The sequence below is a fragment of the Coenobita brevimanus genome, chromosome 13 (assembly GCF_032717465.1).
Source record: "Coenobita brevimanus isolate Jiangsu-jjx chromosome 13, ASM3271746v2, whole genome shotgun sequence".
Lineage (NCBI taxonomy): Eukaryota > Metazoa > Arthropoda > Malacostraca > Decapoda > Coenobitidae > Coenobita > Coenobita brevimanus.
This window is the reverse complement of record NC_136966.1, coordinates 37,911,695-37,933,536: the sequence shown is the minus strand read 5'-3', so window position 1 is coordinate 37,933,536 and position 21,842 is coordinate 37,911,695. Positions and strand designations below refer to the sequence as shown.

Genomic DNA, 21,842 nt, shown 5'->3' with positions numbered 1-21,842 from the left:
TTGAGTTTATTCTGAAATATATTTCAGCCACCATATTGTCATGTCTGTTGAAGAGTTTATGTACTTGAATGAAATCCTCTTGCAGCCTGTGCTTTGTTAAGGTAAACAGATTCCAGATTCAGCTCTTCTAAATGTTCCTTGTATGATTTGCTTCTCAGGCTTGGTATTATTTTTTTCACCTTCTCGTGGTCTGTTACATACAACCCCTGTGTATCCATGGTAATGACAAAGTTGTAGTTGTCAGATTCTTCACTACAGGTCTAAATGGCATTGGCTGCATGTTTTCATTTCAAATTCACCACTCAGGCACTGTATTTCTTGGAGAGATTGGTTACTGGCTTTTTCACTATTATCTATAGTTAAGGTGGGAAGAAAGGTGTAAATATGGCTTTAATATGCGTCCTATGGAATGCAGCTTATTTTATTAATTTCTTTTTTAATCCACAGCATTGCACTACCAGCAATCATTATGTGCCCTGGGATGTCAACAATATTTGGGTCAGGTCTTCTGTTTCTGTGCGGGCTCGCATACGGCATGATGGCACTTGGGCGCAAGTAAGTACCTCACCCTTTGTCCTCTCATATCTGTACCTCTTCTATCCATCTGTTTTGCCTTGTATATTTTGTATACTACTCCATCCAACCCCTCCTTGACCACCTTGTTACTGTGAATAACTTTTTAATTTTTTCTTCTTCCAGTTTCAGAATATTTATGATTCTGGCTCGGTAAAGTTTATAAAATAGGAATACAGAAATTTTTGAAAAATCATATTAACCCATTCATTGCATCAGTGTTTGTTTACGTGTACATCCTGGGTGTGGCAGTTTTCAAATATTTAGAAAGAAAATATTCGAAAAAAAATAATATTGTCAAAAGATAGAGGAAAAAAATCACAAGTTCAATGGTATGTAACACAATATAAGGGGGGGGGGGGAATCTGAAACAGGTCCATGAAGCAATAAATATTCCCTGTGCGGTGGTGCCAGGCGAATGATGTGTTATGGTTGCACTGTGTCGTCAGTATCAATCATGTGATCAGATAAGGTGTAAATCAGTATCTGAACCATCACTGTCATCATCTAACAACGTATCACTATCATCACTACACTCATCCAGAGATTTCATCCAATATTTGCTTGGGCCACTGCTAGCGGCAGCCTCCTGGAGAAGATTTCATACCAGTACCTTTGGCATTTTGTAGGCAACTGAGCTGAGCTCTCCTCCTCATAAAAATGCATAATTTATGTATGGCAATATTCTATAGGGTGCCATAAGTTGCTAGCTTACTTATTTCACACCATTTCTGACGGCGAATTTTTTGAAAGCAGGAAATCATATATGATACAGCTGCAGTCAGAGCCATTTGCACTCAAATATCATATATGATACAGCTGCTGTCGATGGGTTAAAAAAGTACAGCGGAATCTCCTAAACTGCAGTCTTATGAGACTAGGCACAGGCCGTGATTTGAGAATTTCGCGAATTAGAAGCAACTAATCTTATGGGGAAAATTGCTTTTGAGTTTGAGAGGAATGAAGTCACAGAGTGTGCAGTGAGGTTGGATGGTGAGGATATGGAGAATGTGAGTGCATTCAAGTACTTGGGTAGTGTGATGAGTAAGGATGGAACTTTGGGGGATGAAGTGCATGAAAGGGTACAGCAGGGAAGGAAGGTTGTTGGTTCTCTGAAAACACTGATGAGAAATAGGGAGGTGAGTATGGAAGTTAAGAAGTCACTGCATGTTAGTATTTTGATCCCTACCCTGTATGGAAGCAAGGCATGGATCTTGCAAGAGGGGAACAAGTCAAGAGTGAGAGCAGTGGAAATGAGCTACTTGAGAGGAGCATGTGGAGTGACATGGAGGGACAGGTTGACGAATGAAGAAGTGAAAGAACGTTGTTGGTTGGATGTGAATGTGGTTGAGAAGATTAGGAGAAATGCACTGAGGTGGTTTGGACATGTGGAGAGAATGGAGAATGAAAGACTGACTAAGAGGGTGTATGTAGGTGAGGTGGAGGGAGGGAGAGGGAGAGGTAGACCGAGGATGAGGTGGAGGGATGGAGTTGAGAGGTATATGAGGGAGGGGGGGGTGAGTTGAGGGGAGGGTAGTCAAATGGTGGGTGACAGAGCGACTTGGAGGCGTTTTGTCTGCGGCCACCCTTTGCGGGATTAGGGCGTTGGGCTATAGATAGATAGATAGATAGTTTGTCATCTTAGAAAAGCTGCCCCTCTTACCCCCAAACCTACATTAGACTGGTCAAAACTTACATCACACTTGTCACCAGCGAACACTAACAACCTGGAAAAGAAATTAGTGATGCATATTTAATGGAAATTTACAATATTGTAAGATTCTTACCTGACTCAGACTGGCGACATTGCTTGAATGGATGGGGGAGGGGGGAGGAGTTTGGGACTTTCCGGCTGTATTTATTTTTGACTGTGATCCTTTTAGGTTGAAGACGTTTAGGCCGTACCTAACCTAACCTAACCAAACCTATATTTTGGCCGTAAGGCAGTTCGGTCATTTGCCACTTGAGGCTGCTGTGGCCGAAATTGGTGGGGCGTGGTGGGAGGGATTCCTCGACTTTAGGTGGACTACAGCCTCTCAGCACAAAGCGAGTATGCTGATGTCTCATGCTGTCACCTCTGTGCTGCTTCCACCTCATCAGCCTCCCTCAGGATAATAAGCTATGAAAATTTGTATCAGAGTGGAACTTGCATACAGTGTAATGTCAGATCAGCAAGCTTGAGATTAAGTAGCTACACAACAAATTAGAGTGTTTCTGAAATATGGATAATAAATTGAACAAGGGGCATTCATTCATATTAGTATTATTTATTTACTGGTACTGCTGAATGTAAGTGAGGGCACTCATCATCCACTCACTGATATTACGCTTTTTCAGTTGCTGTACTTTACGTTAAGTAACAAGCCAGATGGTTTCTTTTACCCCAAGAAACCATTTGTTGTGATGGTTGGCAACCAAATGAGCACATGGTGGTCTAGTGGATTATGGTCCTGTAACTGGATGTGGTCAGTAATAGTAGGAGTAGTATTATTAGTAGTTCCCTAGGCAGTCTGGTCGAACAGCCTCAAGTCCCTAAGATAGGCCATGGCCGAGACCGGGCTTTCCCACAGAACTCAAAAGGAGAGTATGTTGTGTTGTTGGCACAGGCGATTGTGTGCAGTACAGTCTTCCTTAGTGTGCTTAGTATGGGGTGCTGTGTTGCATCCTGGACAGGCATCAGCTACGGTGTCATCCAACCTCTTCTGATAACTCAAGAGAGTTGGATGATGCCCACATCTTAGCCTGACCAGGTGGACCGTGTCCTCACAAGGGAGGCAGAAGGGTGGATATCAGGAGGCCATGCATGCAGCTGTGTGTTGTCTTTGAGTGACCGAATGGAGCGGCGAGTGATTTGGGCATGGATATGCTTCTGGAAGCTGTTTTGAGGCAGGCGAGGGGGGAGAGATGACAATATTTGTGTATGATGTCGTGTGCTGGGTGTTGTTTTGATGTTCCTTGGTGTGTGTGGATGTATTGCCCAGTAGTGTGGTTGTATGGTGTGGGTTTGTTAAGGCTGTGGCAAGAATTTGTGTGCATCTCATGTCTAGATGATCCTTGACTTTGAGGACTTTGGGTTCTTGGTGTAGGCTAGGTGGTCTGTGGGTGTAGTAGTTGTGCCACCTGTGATTATTTTTAGGGCCTTGTTCTGTATGGTCTGTAGGGTGTTGTAGTGTGTTCCAGTGAGGTTAGAAGCCCAAGCAGGACTTGTATTGTTTATCACTGAATGTATATATTGTTTGTATACTGTGGTGGTGGTTTCTTTGTTGTGTCTTAATGTTATATGGGCAAGTGACCTTAGGGCATTGAGTCTTGGTGTTAATTTATTGTTAATGTTTGTGATGTGTTGTTGAAATGACATTGATGTACTCGTATGTTACACCAAGGATTTTGTGTGGGTGTGGGTATGGGTGTGGGCATGGGTGGGTGGTAGGGAAGTGTTGTGTTGTTTGTGGTGAGGTGTGGATGTGACCATGTTCTCTTTTCCAGTTTGTGAGAAGGGTCACTGTAGAATTGGCTTGGGCCATTTTGAGTCTATTTATGTTGAATCATTTGTATTATGTGTTGAGCTAAGGTTGGAGGATGTGTGTGGCTGTGTTTGCATTTTGGTGTGTACATGTTAGTGTTATGTCATCTGCATAGGATGCTATGTGTCTTTGTGGTGTGTGAGGTGTGGGTATGTCGTGCATGTATAGGTTGAAGAGTGTGGGGGACAAAACAGATCCTTGAGGGATGCCGTTTGTGAAGTTTCTGATGTTCGATGACTGACCGGCGAATGCAAGGGTTGACATCATAGGATGGGGAATGTGAATATGATGCTAAGAGTGTGGAAGGGGAAAGGATACTCTAATTTGGGGAGCATAATTGTGTGGGACACACATTTTAGGAAAAGAGAAAGTAGGTTGATTACATACGAATCTGAGGTACATAGTAGCCAGATTGACTATTCCTGTTCAGGAGGATTGATAGGATGTTGGTCAGGGATGTAAAAGTTGTAGGGTGTGAAGAGTGTGTTCATCAGCACAAATTGCTGATATTTGACGTGGTGCTTAACCCATGGATTGTGCAATTACCTTTTATGCTTAACCCATGGATTTGGATTGTGCAGTTACCTTTTTTTTTTTATCCCACCCTGTGGTGTGCAAAAAATGAAGAAAAAAACTTTTTTTTTTTTTTTTTTTTTTTTTATAAACTTGAAGTTAAACATCCGAGGCATCATCTGGTGAAAGAAAAATAATCTCTCTCTCTCTCTCTCTCTCTGTCTTTGCATAGGGCCATGCGTAAGTTTACGTAGGGGAGTAGTAAAAAAAAAAAAAAAAAAAAAAAAAAAATGTTTTTGTTTATTATAAACCTGAAGATAAACATCCAGGGCATCATCTGGTGAAAAGAAAAAAAATCTCTCTCTTTGTATTTGTGTAGCACCATGTGTAAGTTTGCATTGGGGTCAAGTAGTTAACAGTGATGCAGGGCCAGCACGGCCTGAGCTGTGGCTCGTGACTTGACGCTATCCAGCCTGAGCTGTGGCTTGCAGTCCACGGGTTAAGGAGCGGGTGGGGAAGAAGAGGACCTATGTACAGTACCTAGGACAAAAATATGGAAGTTGAAGAACCATGCAGTGATGGTTGCCATCTATAGTGAGATGAGTAGAGTTGTGGCTAAACAGGGAACAGTTGGCAGAAGTGTAATGAACAGTACAGAGCTCTCAGGAACAATCTCCTGAGAGTTGCTGATTCAGTGTGTGGCTGAACCTGGGGCCCTCCAAGATGTAAAGTTACAAGGTGGTGGGATGAGAGTGTAGTAGTTGGTTTACGATTGAAGAGTTGAGAGGAAGGATGGGACTAGAGTTGTGTTTGTGCTGTGATGAGGAGAGACAGATTGTGATAGTTTGAGCATGTTGAGAAGATGGAGGATGACAGTTGGGTGCAAAAAATGCAAAGTGTGAACGTTGTGGGTAGGGATGAGAGAGATAGTGCTAAAAGGCCTGGGATGAGGTCATAGAGTGTAACCTCAGGGTTAAGGGACAGAGTAAGGAGGCTGTCAGAGATTGAGCAGCATGGAAAGCTGCCATTAGGTGACCAAGGCAACTCATGCGACCATGTTTAAACCTTTATAAACAATACGAATGATATGATCTTAGGAGCAGTTGGAGTTCATTACATACATAGTGTCGCTTAGATACGTGACTGGACACTCTCAGCTTAAATTCTTAAAGGAAGTATCCAACCTTATGGGGTCCTAAAGGATTGGTGTTTTTCATGCTGTGAGTAATATAATGTAGGTCAGAGTTGTTGCTGTAGTTGTTGTTATTGTAGTTGTTGATGATATTATTGTAGTTGTTGTTGTTGCTGTCTGTTGCCGAGCAGACTTATTTGACCACAAAATATACAGCCACCTTCATGTGGCAGACAGCATTTTACCAGGGTGAGGATGAGCTGTGTGTAGGATTTTGCTGCTATTACTGTTGTTGTTGCTCAACCCATCTTTCTGCTTGAGCAGGCTTAGTGACCACAGGTATGCAACTGCCCCTATGGGATTGTCCCACAGGTTCCCTACATTGATGATGTGTATGCTACTTGATGTGGCGTGTGCTGTACTGTGCTCTATTGTGTGTGCCTAATATACAAGCTGGGCATGTGTCATGTGTGGTTCCACCCAACCCAAATATAAGCAGGTAGTTGTTGAGGGCTGGGTGATGTCCTGCCATAACCCTAACTAGGTGAACTCATAGGAGTAAAAAGGAAAGCAAACAGCAGCATACCTGTTGGTCATTTTGTGGCTGTTTGTTATAGGAAAGGTCATAAGTAACAAAATTCTTTTATCGTCTAAGGACAAGGATAGAAAAATGGGAAGACTCGCTCCCACCCACCAAACCCACCAGCTGAAACAGGCAGGAAATAGTGAGAAGGACCACCATGCAGTATAGAAAAGCTGTTATTGGAATTTCAATAGAAAGAGGGAAAGCCATATTCTACACTATCAACTTGAAAAGGACAGTAACTTTAAGTCAATGCAGTGCATCAAAGTTGTTCTGCAGTTGTATTTTCCAAGGTCTGAAAGGAAAAAAAAAAATGTTATATTTACTACGAAATATACTCTTCAGGTGTGAACATACATAGCTGGGGAAGACAGATACATATCCAAGCAGTTTCTAAAGGTTAGGACTGTATCACACTTTACTACACTGGAGGGCAATTTATATGATATATTTACAACTCTGTTGTAAAAGAAATGCTTAGCTTCATGTGGGTGGAATTGTTGGCCAATAACTTTATGCACATTACATTATGGTTCAACCAATCCGTTATGAAGTATTTATCGAATGCCATATTACCATGTCCTTTGAATATTTTGAATACTATAATTGAATCTTTTCATAACCTGTGTTTAGTTAAGGTAAAGAGATTTAAGGCTTTAGTACGCTCCATATTGGTTGTTTCTCAATCTAGATACAGTATCTTTTTTGTCACTCTTTGCTGTATACACACACACACACACACACACACACACACACACACACACACACACACACACACACACACACACACACACACACACACACACACACACACACACACACACACACACACACACACTCTTTTAATAAGGTGATCAGAATTAGACAGTACTCTAAGTGTGGAGGTACTAGAGAATTACACAAGGTAAGGATGATATTTTCTTATTTATTTTCAAATGCCTTACCAATAAAACCGATGAGTTGGTTGACTTACGTAACGGTCTCTCAACTTTGTTTGTTCTGGTGTAAGATCATTTTGTTACTGTAATTCCCAAGTCTTTTTCATGATTAACATTATATAGTTAAATATTCTTCATAGTGCAACTGGCTTTCTCATGTCTATTTCCAGTGTTTAGTGCTTAGCATTAACTAATATTGTAATACATGTGCCATGTTTTGGCCTATTTAAACCGTCATTTGAAGTCATATTGAATTTCCTGCCCCAGTAAAAATATGTCTGCTCTTTTTCCAGCTTTAGAATCATCAGCAAATGTGGATATTTTACAAAATAAGCCATTGTCTGTAAGCAGAATAGGACCCAATACTGAGCTGTGTGGCACTCCATTTGTAACAAAATTTCTAATCTGAATCTTTACTATTTATTATGACTGTGTCCTGTCAGCCAGTTACAATTAAGTTTCATTATATGATTGTTTGTTATGTGATAGGTGGATAAAATAATGAACTAAAGGATATACCCAGTTTCAAGATAACAACATCGAAATTCACATGTACGATAATTGTGGTGGCCACTTACAATAATCCCGTGCATATACGGTGCTTCCTGTGCAAGCAGAGAGTCAGATGTTTGTCCCAAGATGGTTGCCCAGTATTTACGTTTGCTGTGATCATCTCCTTTTCATGTGTGCAAGGCCAGTGCTATCACCAAATATGTGGAAAAATGTGAATAATGTTAAGAATATAATTATGGAGTAAAATGGTAAGTTGTTGAATGTGTTGAAGAGTATATATGAGGGTAATAAGGCTACAGTGCATGTGGATAGTGAACTGAGTGAAGTTTTCTGTCTGAATATTAGATTGAAACAGGGATGTGTCATGTCTCCATGGTTGTTCAGTCTGTATATGGATGGGGTTATAAAATAGGTACATGGTAGGGCAGTGGCTGTTGGAGCAGCACTAATGAGATAGTGCAGCATTTGGAAACTTCCTGTACTGTTGTTTGCAGATGATACTGTATTGTTAAGTGAAGACGAAGGGGAACTACAAACCTTAGTGACTGAGGTTGGGAGAGTGTGAAAGAAATGGAATCTGAAGGTGAACGTAGGTAAGAGCAAAATTACGGTCTTCGAGAGAAATGAAGTCACTTAATTTACAGTGATTATTGAATGATGGGAAATGGAAAATGTGAGTGCATTTAAGTATGAGGGTAGTGTGATGAGTAAAGATGGAAGTTTGGAGGTTGAAGTGCTTGAAGGGGTGCAACAAGGAAGAAAGGTTGCTGGTTCTTTGAAAGCAGTGATAGGAATAGGGAAGTGAGCTTGGAAGTAAAAAAGTTGCTGCATGATAGTAATGTGATACCAATTCTGACAGATGGAAGTTAAACTCAGACCTTGTTGGAAGGATACGAGTCAAGAGTGAGAGCAGTGGAAATGAGTTATTTGAGAGGAGCATGTGAAGTTATATAGAGAGACAGATGGACAAATGAGAAAGTAAAGGAGTGTTGTGGTGTGGATGTGGATGTGATAGAAAGTGGTAGGAGAAATGCGCTGAGCTTGTTTGGCCATGTGGAGAGGATGGAGCTGTGGGAAGACGCTTGTGGTAATACACGTCAACTGGCGTTGCTCTGCGCCCAAAATCATTACGGCTATACACGCCAATCGGCACGTAGGAGTAATTTTAGTTGACTTAATATGCAGTGACATTGTGGTTGATGGCAGCCAGACACCATCTGGATCCAGGGAGGTGACTGAGATAGCGACACAAGCCATGTAATTTTTTTTTTTTTTTATAATAAATATAAGTATAACTATCTTAAACCCTGGCTACTTTCCCCACTATCAGTAGCATTCTGAAGTAAGATTCAAAGGGACAGAGTGTAGTACTGTAATTGTTCTATGATGCACATTTACTTTACATAGAAGAGCTTCATTGTAACAATGATGCAGTCCTGTATATTTACCACATTTGCTGAGGCTTGTGTGCATAAAACCAAAGTACTTGAGATGATAATTAAGCAGGGTGGCTTATTTTAGAAGTGTTTACATGTGCTACATTAAGCTTCGGATTGGCCATGCAAATAATTTCTTTGTATGGCAGATGTTAAATTTCAGGTGAGGCATAAATATCAGACTTTACTGATCTACCAGAAGACCCGCCGACATGTCGTAGAAATACCCCCGCTAATACCAGTACACCAGTCCTGTATAAGACAACCCTAGCATGTATTCAGTATGGACAGTCGGTGTTAGCACCGAAGTGGTGACATGTAGAGGTGTATGGTATGGAGGAGGACTACTGGGCCTTGAAAGAAGGCTGTGAAGCCTATGCCCAGAGTCGGTCGCATAAAAAAAAAAAAAAAAAAAAAAAAAAATGTGGATGCTGTAATGAGCAAATTTAACCTATTTCTTGAAAGCCCATAAGAAACCTTTTGGTATTACAATACCGTAGTACTGTAGTTAGGATATGCAACATATTTACTGCATTCGTATAGCACTTAGATCTCTTCTCCACATAGGTACCATAGCAGTGCACTACATATTATGTGGTATAATGAAAGTATGATATGTATCATATATGGTGCTATGTTTTAGTCATTTATACATGTCTTAAGATTATACGTTTCCCATTGTGTCTTACACACACTGCCTGGGTGTCACAGATATCTTTCATTTTCCAAGTCCTCATCAGCCCTCGGTACTAGTTGCTGTCCATCCCCCTTTGCTGAACCTTTTCAGTGTTTCAGTAACACAGAGAGTAGGCCAGCATGCTCTCCAATACAAGTTTCTCTGTCGTCACCAATCTACATGCACAGTACACACTACACTTCCTTTTCAAAATTAGAAAAAGGAAAATGGCGCACTTAAACCATGCCTCTGAGTCCCTGGGGAGGGGGGACCATAAATGTCGCCACCATCTGCCTTTCTGCCGGTGACGACTCTGTGAGTTGCCTGGAAACACTATCTGACTCACTTCATTTCTGCAACATTTGCAGCTTTTCCTCTAACTTTCTCTTTGTTGAACATCACCTCCCCTCCTCTGAACCTTACCTTCTCTTCCTTACTGAGACTCAGCTGTCTGAGGCAACTGACAGCAAACCCTTTTCTGTATCCTCCTACTTTCTCTATACTCATTTCAAAGCCAAGGTGGCTGTTGTGTGTATGTATGCAACAACTTGTCTTGCTCTCGTGTTCCTGAACTTGGTTCTTCTGAATTCTTTACTCTCTGGCTTCGGCTTTCCTGTCATTCTCTGACTAAATATATCTGCGCTGTTTATTTATCCCTTAATTCTGCTATCAAAAATTCTTCGACTATCTTACTTCTATCTGTGCCTTCATCTGCAGCTTCCTTTCTGGTCGTTCTGTATCCGCTGTTGTAGATGGCCATCATTCTTCTCTTAGATCTGTCAACATTGGTGTTCCCCACGGCTCTGTCCTATCACCGGCTCTCTTCCTTTTATTCATCAATGAACTTCTAAGCTGTACATCTAACCCTATCCACTCATACACCGATGATTCCACCCTTCACCTTTCCATTCGGTTCCGCAACGTCCATCTCAGAGTTACTTCAATAAAAAAGGGATGAGGCTATGGCACACCTAATGTCTGACTTGGCCCGTATCTCCGACTGGGGTAAAAATAATCTTGTTGTTTTTAATGCTTCAAAGACTCAGTATTTACACCTATCAACCTGACAAAATCTTCCACAGGAGTACCCACTAATGTTTGATAATATCCAGCTCAATCCTGCATCATCCTTGAACATGTTTGGGGTTTCATTCACTCTGGATTTATCTTGGAAAAATCATGTTACGTCTTTTGTAAAATCTGCTTCCAAGAGATTAGGTGTTCTAAGCCGACTCCGTACCCTCTTCACCCCTGCACAGTTGTTGACTTTATACATGGGTTTTATTTGCCCATGTGTAGAGTACAACTCTCATGTGTGGGGATTCTCCCCACATACAGCTCTTCTCAGTAGGGTGGAGTCAAAGGCTTTTTGTCTCATTAACTCTCCTCCTCTTACTGGCTCCCTTCAACCTCTGTCTCTTTGCTGCACTGTTACATCTTTATCTCTGTTCTGTTGCTACTTCATTGGTCACTGCTCCCCTGAACTGTCTGCTTGCATCCCTCCACCTCTACGATGGGTGCGTAGCACCTGTCTAGCAATAAACTCTCACCCCTTTTCTGTCCAGCTCTGTAATGCAAGAGTTAACCACTATTCGCAGTCCTTCATTTATGCAACAGGTCAACTCTGGAACTGTCTCCTGTGTCTCATTATTCTACTTCCTATGATCTTCAGTCTTTCAAATGCTCTGTGTCAAGGCATCTCGAAATGAGCGGATCTTGAATTTGGTTCTTTTTTGTTTTGTTTTTTTGTTTTTTTCTTGGAAGGAACTGTTTTGCGGGCTCGTGGCCTTTGGTTCCTTTTCCTCGCATGAAAAAAAAGTATAAGATGATACATCTAAGCAGTTGTTTTCCAAACTCTGGTCACTCATGACAAACATGTAATGAAGGAAAATAAGGTAATTTTTCTGTGTCTGTGACATGTTTCAGTGCTGAAACTCATATTTAATCCACAAACTTTATCTCCATTAAGATTTTTTTTTCCGCATGAACCTGTACAAATTCACAAGAGCACTACTAACAACTTCCTTATTGAGTTTAGTGTATATGTTTATATTACTGTATCAGTTTCAGTGGTTTTGGCAGTATAGTGCAGCAGATTGATTCAGCAGTCATTTCTTACATTTTAACAATATTGGTCTTGTTCGAACAAAGAAAAGGTAGCTGGTGTAGTGTTATGCTGGGTGCATTAACAGTCGGTATGAAGTAAATTGGTTGCATTTTCATTCTTTGGTGTTGGGCAAAAACTTCAATTATATAGGTAATGGAGTCAGGTTGTCACAGTAATATAGTTAGCGTATAATTTATTGAAATACTTTATTATACCAGAAATAAGATTTAATATTGACAGCATTTTGATTTTTTGTTATTAAACACTAGCTTCAGTTACATAGATGTTGGAGTCAAGGTGTTAATTTAGTTGATGGATACTGTATTCTATTACAGACAATATTTTGGGGATATTAATGGCCCTGATGGCTTTGCCAGAGTAGTTGTTACAGGAGTTAGGAGAGTGGTGGTAAAGGTGATTGTAGAATATCTGAAGAAGAGCTAAGGTAGTGTAACTCCAGGGGGAGCCGGGAAGACATGATGGCAGCAGCCCAACACACCAATGGGCCAGCCAACAACTCTCAGAGTGCAGTTTTGGTGGATGATCCAGAGGCTTGGCGCCCCACCTGAGCCCCACATCACTCCATCTCGCCCCATGTGGGTTTCTGAGTCTGTTGTAGGCATGAGGTTGATCTAAGGTGGCACCATGCACATCATAAGCAACTTGCCATCTATCTCGACACACCTACACCCTTACATTTTATTCTCTGCAAGCCATTTCCACCAGTGAGCTACATTTGTTAGTGGTAGTCAGGAATAAAAATCCTGTTGGCACTCCTGTTTCTGTCTCCATGGACAGTGACAGTCAGCCTCTTGAATCCACATCATCTGACAGTGATGACTTTCCATGGCCATAGATCATTGTCATCAGTGAGTTTTGTTTTGATTTCACCAAACAGTCTATGGAGAGAAATATAGAAAGTGTGACAGGACATATGTAGGCAGTAGTATAAATAGTATAAATAACAGCTTAAGCTACCTGAATTGTACTTGATGTAGAGTAAATACTTAAATAGCTGATTTAAATTCTTGCTATTGTCAGATGATTTATTTTGCATAGAAAAGACTTTTTTTAACTGGAGGGGTTGCATACAGCCTTCATTAACCCCTGATCTTCTGATGGGTTCTCCTCAGATATATATTGTCTGGAGATTGCATGAATAAATAAAAAGTTAATAGATTGAATGAGTTAAAAGATAAATTTTTGCCCATGCTAGTGACTTTTATATAGTGTGCTGTTTTGTAGTGCAGTTTTAAATATATCTTTTTCTTCACATGCTTCAGTGTGGAACACAAATAAATTTAATATCACTGTCACATGGGCATGGACAGTACTGATTTAATGGTAGATTTTAGGATTTTAATTCCTGTGGAAGATTTTACTTTTGAATTACAGTAGGACAAAAAAAAAAAGAAAAAAAAAATCTTGTTTCCATTGCCCTTTTTTTCCAATGCATAGGTTTTAGTTGCAGTTGTACTGTACATCTTGGAACATACTGCTTTACTCAAGAGAGGATGTTGCCATATAGATGCATAATGCAACATGCATGTTAAACTCCTAAACATCTAGTATTGTGCTTTCTTGTACTGTTCATCTGCAAAGTTTCAAAGCAGAACCAACTCTTTAAAGTAAACTTTAATGATATGAGCTTTTGAATCTCTCTCTCTCTCTCGCTCTCTCTCTCTCTCTCTTTGTACCATTATGCTTCAGTGATTGGTTTTAGTACTTTTTTTTTCTGGTTAGTGTAGTTACTACTTTGTCATGGAAGATTGTTACATTTCCCAATCTCATCTTTCCAGAGTATAACAGTATTGTATTGGGCTTTAGCTGGCACATGTACACTTATACTGTAAGATTTGCCACAGTATGTTGATCATGCAGTAGATGATACTCTTGCATGAGTTTATCACCTTGCATCCATTGCACTTCTCTTGATGCATAGTTTAGTTGGGCTCACTTTTTGTAAATTAACAGCTGCTTGCTGCTGTAATATTTTGAGCAACTTAGCTGTGGTCTTTATACCTATATTTTTACTAATTAGTTGTGATTTTTATATTTGCAGGATCGTAGCTTATTATTTGTATCCCAGATACTTTTCTCTTTTTCAGAATATTATATGCAGGTTGTTTGTTGGTTTGTTCTTCTTAGATGGGTTTCAGCACTGAGTTTGATTATAAATTTAAAAATTGTTTAGAAGTCACATATCCGTATCAGCATATGGATAAAATGACGTTACTGCTGTTAAAATTTAATTACAGATCATACTGATTCTGTTGTGTGTGGAAGATTGGTGCTGTTGTTCATTATTGTGTTTAAGAATTTCTTTTGATTTCTGTTTAAGAAAGCAGGTATACAGTGGCCTTTAAGACACCTGAGGATATAGCAGGGGCCATAAACCCACATGATCTCCATGTATGGAAAAAAAAAAAGTCATAGACAAGAAGCCTGCAGAAAAATTGCCTTTTTCAGTAATATCCCTGCCCTGCCCCACCACCCACCACCATCATCCCAGCCCTTCCCACTCCCACCACCCTCCCACCCAGCCCCTTTTCTACTCTCATTTTTGTGACATACACCATTCCACAGTTATTGCCAGCCATTATACAGTGTTCATCTTCATAGGTTGTACTGTCTTCATCATGTCCTACTGCTCACCACTATCTTGGTTCATCCCATCCACCTTATTGGGCAGTGGTGGTGGCAGTCAACCACTCACTGATTATAGAGCTGCCTATTTCTTTCTGAGGCAACTGTACACTGAGTGAGAAGCTTAATGGTTTCCTGTAATCCAGGAAACAATATACAATGCTACAAGCAAGTAACGGGGTAATGTGGAGCCTACTATAGTACACCTGTTTGCTGGGCAGAGAAAAGCAAATGCATCATCCATCCAGGAACCAAACCTCCACACTTTGCTACACCTCGCTCTGATGAGATGATGCTAACTGCAAGGGCATTTACCTGCCTGTGGTTGATGAGTCTCTGTCTGTCTGTCTCTGTCTGTCTGTCTCTGTCTCTCTGTCTGTCTGTCTGTCTCTCTCTGTCTCTCTCTCTGTCTGTCTGTCTCTCTCTCTCTGTCTGTCTGTCTGTCTGTCTGTCTGTCTGTCTGTCTCTCTCTCTGTCTCTCTCTCATGTGTATGTGGATGCTTACAGATATTGTATTTACCTAGTTGTAGCAGACACGAATTGTGGTAAGCTAGTATTGTTGTGTCATTGTTCGCTTTTATATAGTCTAATTTCAAACACATGGATGTTTTTTGCTCACACCTCCTCCTCCTCCTTTAGGCTATTCCATGTGTCTGTGTTTCTGTCAGGGAAGCTAAATATTTACTGGGCTTCAAGGCGCATGCTTCTTCTCAGTTTGAGTCCATGTCCTGATGTTCTTTCAACAACCATGACAAACAGGTCCTCTCTATCCTCTCGTTCCAATTATCTCACACCTTTGAGTTTAGTAATCAAATCTCCACCCGCCCTCCTCTCTCATAGGTTTGGTAACTATAGCTTCTTCAATCTATCCTTATAGGAATACTCATCCAAGCAGGGTATCATCCTCATAGGCATACTTTGAAACTTTTTTTGTTTGTCATTGTTTTCAGATGTGGTGACCATATTACTACTGCATATCCTTTTCTTGGTCTTATTGTAGACATTAATGTTCTCATCTTCGTGTCCATGTAATCAAAATTCACTCTCATGTTTGTCAGCAGTCTGTATGTCCCTCCAGTAATTCTGTTTGTATGCTTTCTGGTGATATATCATCCTGTATGGTCATTCCCAAATCTTTCGCTGCTATTGCTGGTCTGATTATCTGTGTCCATTTTATATATCCAGCTAGGTCTTTTATCACTCTCTTAGAAATGGCACTTTTTTACATTGAAGGCCATTTTCCAAATCTGACCAGCTATATAGTTTGTCCAAAACCATTTGTAATTCCTTACAGTTTTCAGTATCTTTAATATGTTCTTAAAATAATTTTATCATCATCTGCAGGCATACTCATGTAAATATTCAACTCATTTGGCATGTCATCTGCCTATATCAGAAATATAATTGGAGCCAACATAGAACCCTGGGGTACCCCACTAGCCACATTTCTCCGTTAGGAAGCCATGTCTTGTATAACCATTCTCATTTGCCTTCGTACCAAATAACTCTCCAGCCACTTTAGTAACTCTCCGTTGATCCCTTCATTGGCTTTTAATTTTTACAACGATCTCTTTTGTACCATCTATCAAATGCCTTCCTGAGGTCCAGATTGATGCAAACCACCCAGCCTTGTATAATATCTATCACTCTACTGGAGTGGTAATACAGGAACTTCCCTTCTTGAAGCCAGATTGCATTAACATTATCGCTTCGTATTTCTTTAAAAATTTAATCCGTCCCTTTCTTTTTGTGACTTCTCACAGCATTAGTGAGGGATACTGGTCTATAATTAAGTGCACCCATTCTGTCCTGTACCTTAAAAATAGGAGTGTTCACAAACTCCCAAAAGTTGCCAATCTTCACCTAATAGCTTGATATGAAAAATAAAAATGCAGTCAACTAAACTACTGTTTTGTAAGTGTTTCCTTTGTAACATTGTTTATAAGTGCAATTTTATTAATATATCTACTCAGTAAAATGAGGAAAAGAAGCTTCATTATGATAAAATTGAAGGGAAGACTTACATTCCAAGCCATGTCTTTTATTATAGTTTTAATCAAATATCACTTTCAGACATATATGCCTATATATAATACCAACATGAAGTCATTTGGCTGCAGAATATTTATAGGAATCAAATGAAGATTGTGTGCACACGCCCACACCAAGCTTTGCTGCTGTCTTCTTGGAAACATCAGAATTTGGGATTTCGGTCAGCGTCTTAATCTTTGCATAATATTGGCTTCATAAATTACACCTTTTTTATAACGTATAATCATTACATTCTCTTCAGCATTAGCCAGATGAAACATTAATCTTTTTGATAACTAAAGCGTTTCAAATTAAACCTGCAGCAAGTTTCGTTTCGTTTCGTTTTTGAAGGCTCCAACATGCTTGCATACGTCAGCCTTGGTCACCTAATGGCGGCTCTCCATGCTGCACGATCCATTGCAGCCTCCCTGTTCATTCCCTTAACCCTGAGGTCACACTTAATGACCTCGTCCCATGTCTTTCTCGGTCTACCCCTCGTAACCCCACCCTGAATATTAACACTTCTCACCTTCCTCACCCAATTATCATCCCCCATCCTCTCCACATGTCCAAACCATCTCAATCTACCTCTCCTCATCACAACACCAATACACTCCAGTCCCATCCTACCTCTCAACTCTTCCATCGTGAACCCAGCCCCCCCAGTCCTTGGACGCAGGGACACACTACACATCCACCTAATCATTGTCATTTCTGTACATCTGAGCTGGCGAACATCCTCCTCCTTCACTGCCCAGGTCTCACTACCATACAGCATTACACTCCTAACACATGCTGCATACAAAGACCCCTTAGCACGTAGGGAGAGTCCTCTCAATGTCAGGAGAGGCAAGAGCTCCCTGAACTTCTTCCAACCACTTCTCACTCTAGCCACAGAGCTAGCTCCAGCCCCACCTCCAGCACACAACATGTCTTCCAAATAACAAAACTCTTCCACACACTCAAGAGATTCACCAGCAAGTTCAATTCTTTCATGTCTGACAATCTCCACCTGCTCTCCCCGACACGCCATACACATAAAATCAGCATTATCTCGCAGTCTACCTCTGATACCACTACATCTCTTATGCTCCCATTTATCACAAACACCACACAAGATGGAATTACTTCCCACGCCCTTGTGGCAGATTGCACATGGCCACTCTCCCTCGTCTTTGACAGTATCACCACCAACCCTAGATATCATCACTTTTGTTTTATCTGCATTTACCCTTAAGCCTTTGTGCCCCATACCATCTCTCCACCTCCTAAACCTTTCCTCCGCCTCCCTTTCGTTCTCTGCAATCAACACCAAATCATCAGCATACAACAACTCCCATGGGAGTCCGTTTCTAAAGTCACATGAAAGGGCTTCAAGTACCATGATAAACAACACGGGACCCAAAACTGACCCCTGATGCACACCAACATTCATGGAAAACCATCACTCAAATCTCCATTCACTCTTACCTTGGTGTGAGCACCCACATACATAGCCATAGCCACCCTAACCAGCCACTCCTCCAAGCCAAGCTTTCTCATTGCCCACTTCACTACCTCTCTAGGGACTGTCAAAGGCCTTTCCAAATCAACAAAAACAAAATAAGGATCCCTTCTCCTACCAATAAATTTTTCCTGAAGCTGTCGAACAATGAATATGGCATCAGTGGTCCCCCTACCTGGCATAAACCCAAACTGCATCTCATCAATATTCACTCTTTCTCTAATCATCCTTCTAAAACTCTCTCCATTACCTTCATTATCTGATCTAAAAGCTTTATACCTCTATAATTTCCTCTTTCCAGGGCATCACCCTTCCCTTTATACACATTTACAATTACACTCTTCAGCCACTCATCTGGGACAACACACTCATAAATAATCCTATTTATCAGGTCAGTGACTAACCTCACCCCTATATCTCCTGAGGCCTTCAACATTTTGGCAGTCAACTCAGACACAACTGCTGCCTTCCCTACCTTCATCCTGCCTATTGCCTCACTCACAGTAGCAGCATCAATCAAAGGCCAATGGCCAGACACTGGATCTGCTGGCTCCAAACCTTCTCTGTCCCAGTCAAACTCCTCATTCAACAACCAGTTATAATGCTCTCTCCATGCATCTTTAATATCCTCACTGTTCACCACTACCCTTCCTTCATCATTCTTCACACACTGCTCACCTATAATATCCCAATTATCCCTCTTCACCTGACCTGCCACTCTAAATATCATATTTTTCCTTTCCCCATGATTTAGGTTATCAAGTAAAAGTCTCTGTGACTCAGACTTTGCCCTGTATACCTCTCTTCTAGCCCTACGCTTGGCAGCCAAATATTCCTCTTTGCTACCACCCTTCTTCCATTCCCGGAAAAGCCTTGTTTTCTCCTTAACTGCATCTTCTGCACCCTCATCCCACCACCAAGTTACTTTATGTCTTGGTGGTCCTCTTGCCCAGCTGCATGTTACATCAGTAACTCTCAAGAGACTGTTCTTGAGGGCTTTGTACTGTTCATTAACGCCTCTGTCTACAGCTCCCTGTTCAGCCACCACTCTCCTCAACTCGCTATAGAAGGCATCGCTTACTACAGTACTTGGTTTTTCAGCTTCCATATTTTCCTCCTAGGTACATAAATCCTCTTTTTCATCACTCGTTCTTTAAGCACCATATCACAAATCAATAGTTTGTGCTGCTGCACACACTCCTCACTTCCTATAACTTTAACATCCCTCACTAACCTCCTATTGGCCCTCCTAACCAGAAAATAATCTATCTGACTGCTATTTCCCCCAGACTCATAAGTAATTAACCTACTGTCTCTTTTCCTTAAATATGTGTTGCACACAATCATGTCCGTTGCCTCCTCAAACTCGAGTATCCTTTCCCCTTCTGCATTCCTTATACCATACGCACATCCCCCATGCACTCCATCATAACCTTGTGCTGCTTCACCTACATGACCATTTAAGTCCCCTCCCAAAACCACTATCTCATCATCCCGCATACCACCCACTACATGTATTAAATCATCCCAAAATCTATCTCTGCTTCATCCAATCTCGCCTGTGGAGCATATGCCGATATAATCGCAGCTATCCTTCTATCGTACAGAATTTTCACCACCAATATCCTATCGCTTACTGTCATAACATTCATAACATATTCCACCCATTTCTCCGCAATCATCACACCAACACCTCCATATCTGTCTGTCCCCCCTTTTCTAAACAACTTATAGCAACAGTCCTTCCCAACAATCTTTCTGGCTGATCCACCCCTGTACTGGACTTCCTGCAAACACACCACATCCACCCACCTCCTACTGAATGCCTCAGCGACTTCCCCCGCTCTTCCCCTCAAACTTCCCACATTCCATGAACCCACCCTCATCCCCCTGGGTGATTTACTGTCCTCAGGCTCGCTTTGAAACTTTTTCTTGGGTTTAGTCATATTCAGTATTTATAAAGGGGGATAGACATACCACAGGCCCCACTCACTGCACAGTCCTAGGTCCAGGCAATGGATCTGGGACCCCTAGCCCGCCAGCTTACCAGTGGCTGTGGTAGTGGCCTCAGGGCACCCTGCCAGGACAGCTGCAGGGACACCCTCCAAGCACGCCTTGGCACTACAACTATCCCGCCATTATACACCCACTGATAGGGCAGCCTCCTGGGGCGGTACTCCCAGGTTCGGGCCCCTCTCTATTGGGCGGAAGCGGCAGCCTGGGAACCGCAATGCCCTGTACCCTCTAGCACAGGCCTGAGCCCCATCTCGCCCTGGACCCACAATCTTTGCCGGCGGAAGCCCCGTCATGCCTCCCCCCAGAATTCCGCCACTAGGTAGCGGGGGCAAAGTTTTCTGGCCGCATGCCCTTGCTGGCACCAACCCCTGTAACGTAGTGGGATACGTTGTGTGAAATGTAAAGTGCATGTGGTGTAGTGCATAGGATAGTTAGAGGAAATGTTTGGGCGAGTATGCTGGTCTGCTCTCCATGTTACTGTCACACTGAAAAGGTCAGCACAGGGGGATGGTTAGATAGCTTGTGAAACAGGAGCTCCAGCTCTCTCTATCACCAGCATCCCCAAGACTTCTAATAATATGTAATGAATGCTAATAGACCACTTGTGGTTTTATGCATTCTGTTTACTGTTCTGCAGTATTTTACTTGTAAATCATGTATAGAAAACAGGTATAATAACCAGTGATTACAGTATTGAAGAATTTATATACTATTCATCAGTAAATATGATAGGAGGGATTTTGAAAATATATGGCTGTGCAAGCCGGGATTAGTTGACCGAGTTCCTAATTAAATTACCCGACGATCACTGGCAACTCCTGAGTTAGTGAACGTGTCCATTGGCACTGTGCTTTTTTTCCAGTCGATAAGTAATTGACCATTTTTCAGAGAACGCTAAATTATGTGGTATGGACCAACTGATCTCTACATTCTGTCAGGATCCATCCAGCCATGCCATGTGGTCCCATTGCTTTCCTCCTATCCAAGTCCCTCATCAACTGAAGTGTCTCATTCCTCTGAACTGTTATCGTGGCCGTTTTCAACATCCTTCTTCCTCTTCCGATTCTGAAAATTGTACTGTAATCTGTCATTCATCAGTTTCACTTTTTTTTTCCTAATGTTATATCTTCTTCTCTTAGTCTTCATACATTATATGATCCTTGCTTTCATTTTACCGTTAACAAACCTGTAAAATAATATGGGTTCATTTTTACAGGAGGCGATTTGTTTGTGGCCACCCCGTACGGGATTGAGGCGTCTGGTAATAGATAGATAGATAGATAGATAGATATTTACATTTGCTTACAGTATCCTTTTCATATTATCCTTGTTCCTCTTTCCATATGTTTACACATTCATAGTTTTCATCCCTATATTAGGTGGTAGCTGATGGTGACCATCATCCACTCTCCTGATGTAGTGTCACCTATGTCTTCCCTCCTCATTCCAACTCTAACTCTGTCTCTTCCTTCATCTCTTCATACTTTTCTCTTTCCTTCTTGTCACTTTGATTTCTCTCCTTTCCACTTCAGGTGACACTACATTGACTGACAAGCTGAATAGTTTCCTGTAACCCAGGAAACCATTTACAACTTTGGTTGGTAACCATATAGCCAGATTGCCGGGTGAAGTGGAGCCTGTTATGATGCT

General features: G+C 41.4%; 1 protein-coding gene across 1 annotated transcript in view; it reads left to right on the top strand.

The window, feature by feature from the left end:
* Nucleotides 1-21,842, top strand: part of fwe (calcium channel flower) — a 211,924-nt gene that overhangs the window by 87,424 nt on the left and 102,658 nt on the right. Inside the window, exon 4 of the mRNA XM_080285184.1 lies at nt 448-555. Coding sequence (XP_080141310.1) covers nt 448-555 — 108 coding nt within the window. The remainder of the gene's footprint in view (nt 1-447; nt 556-21,842) is intronic.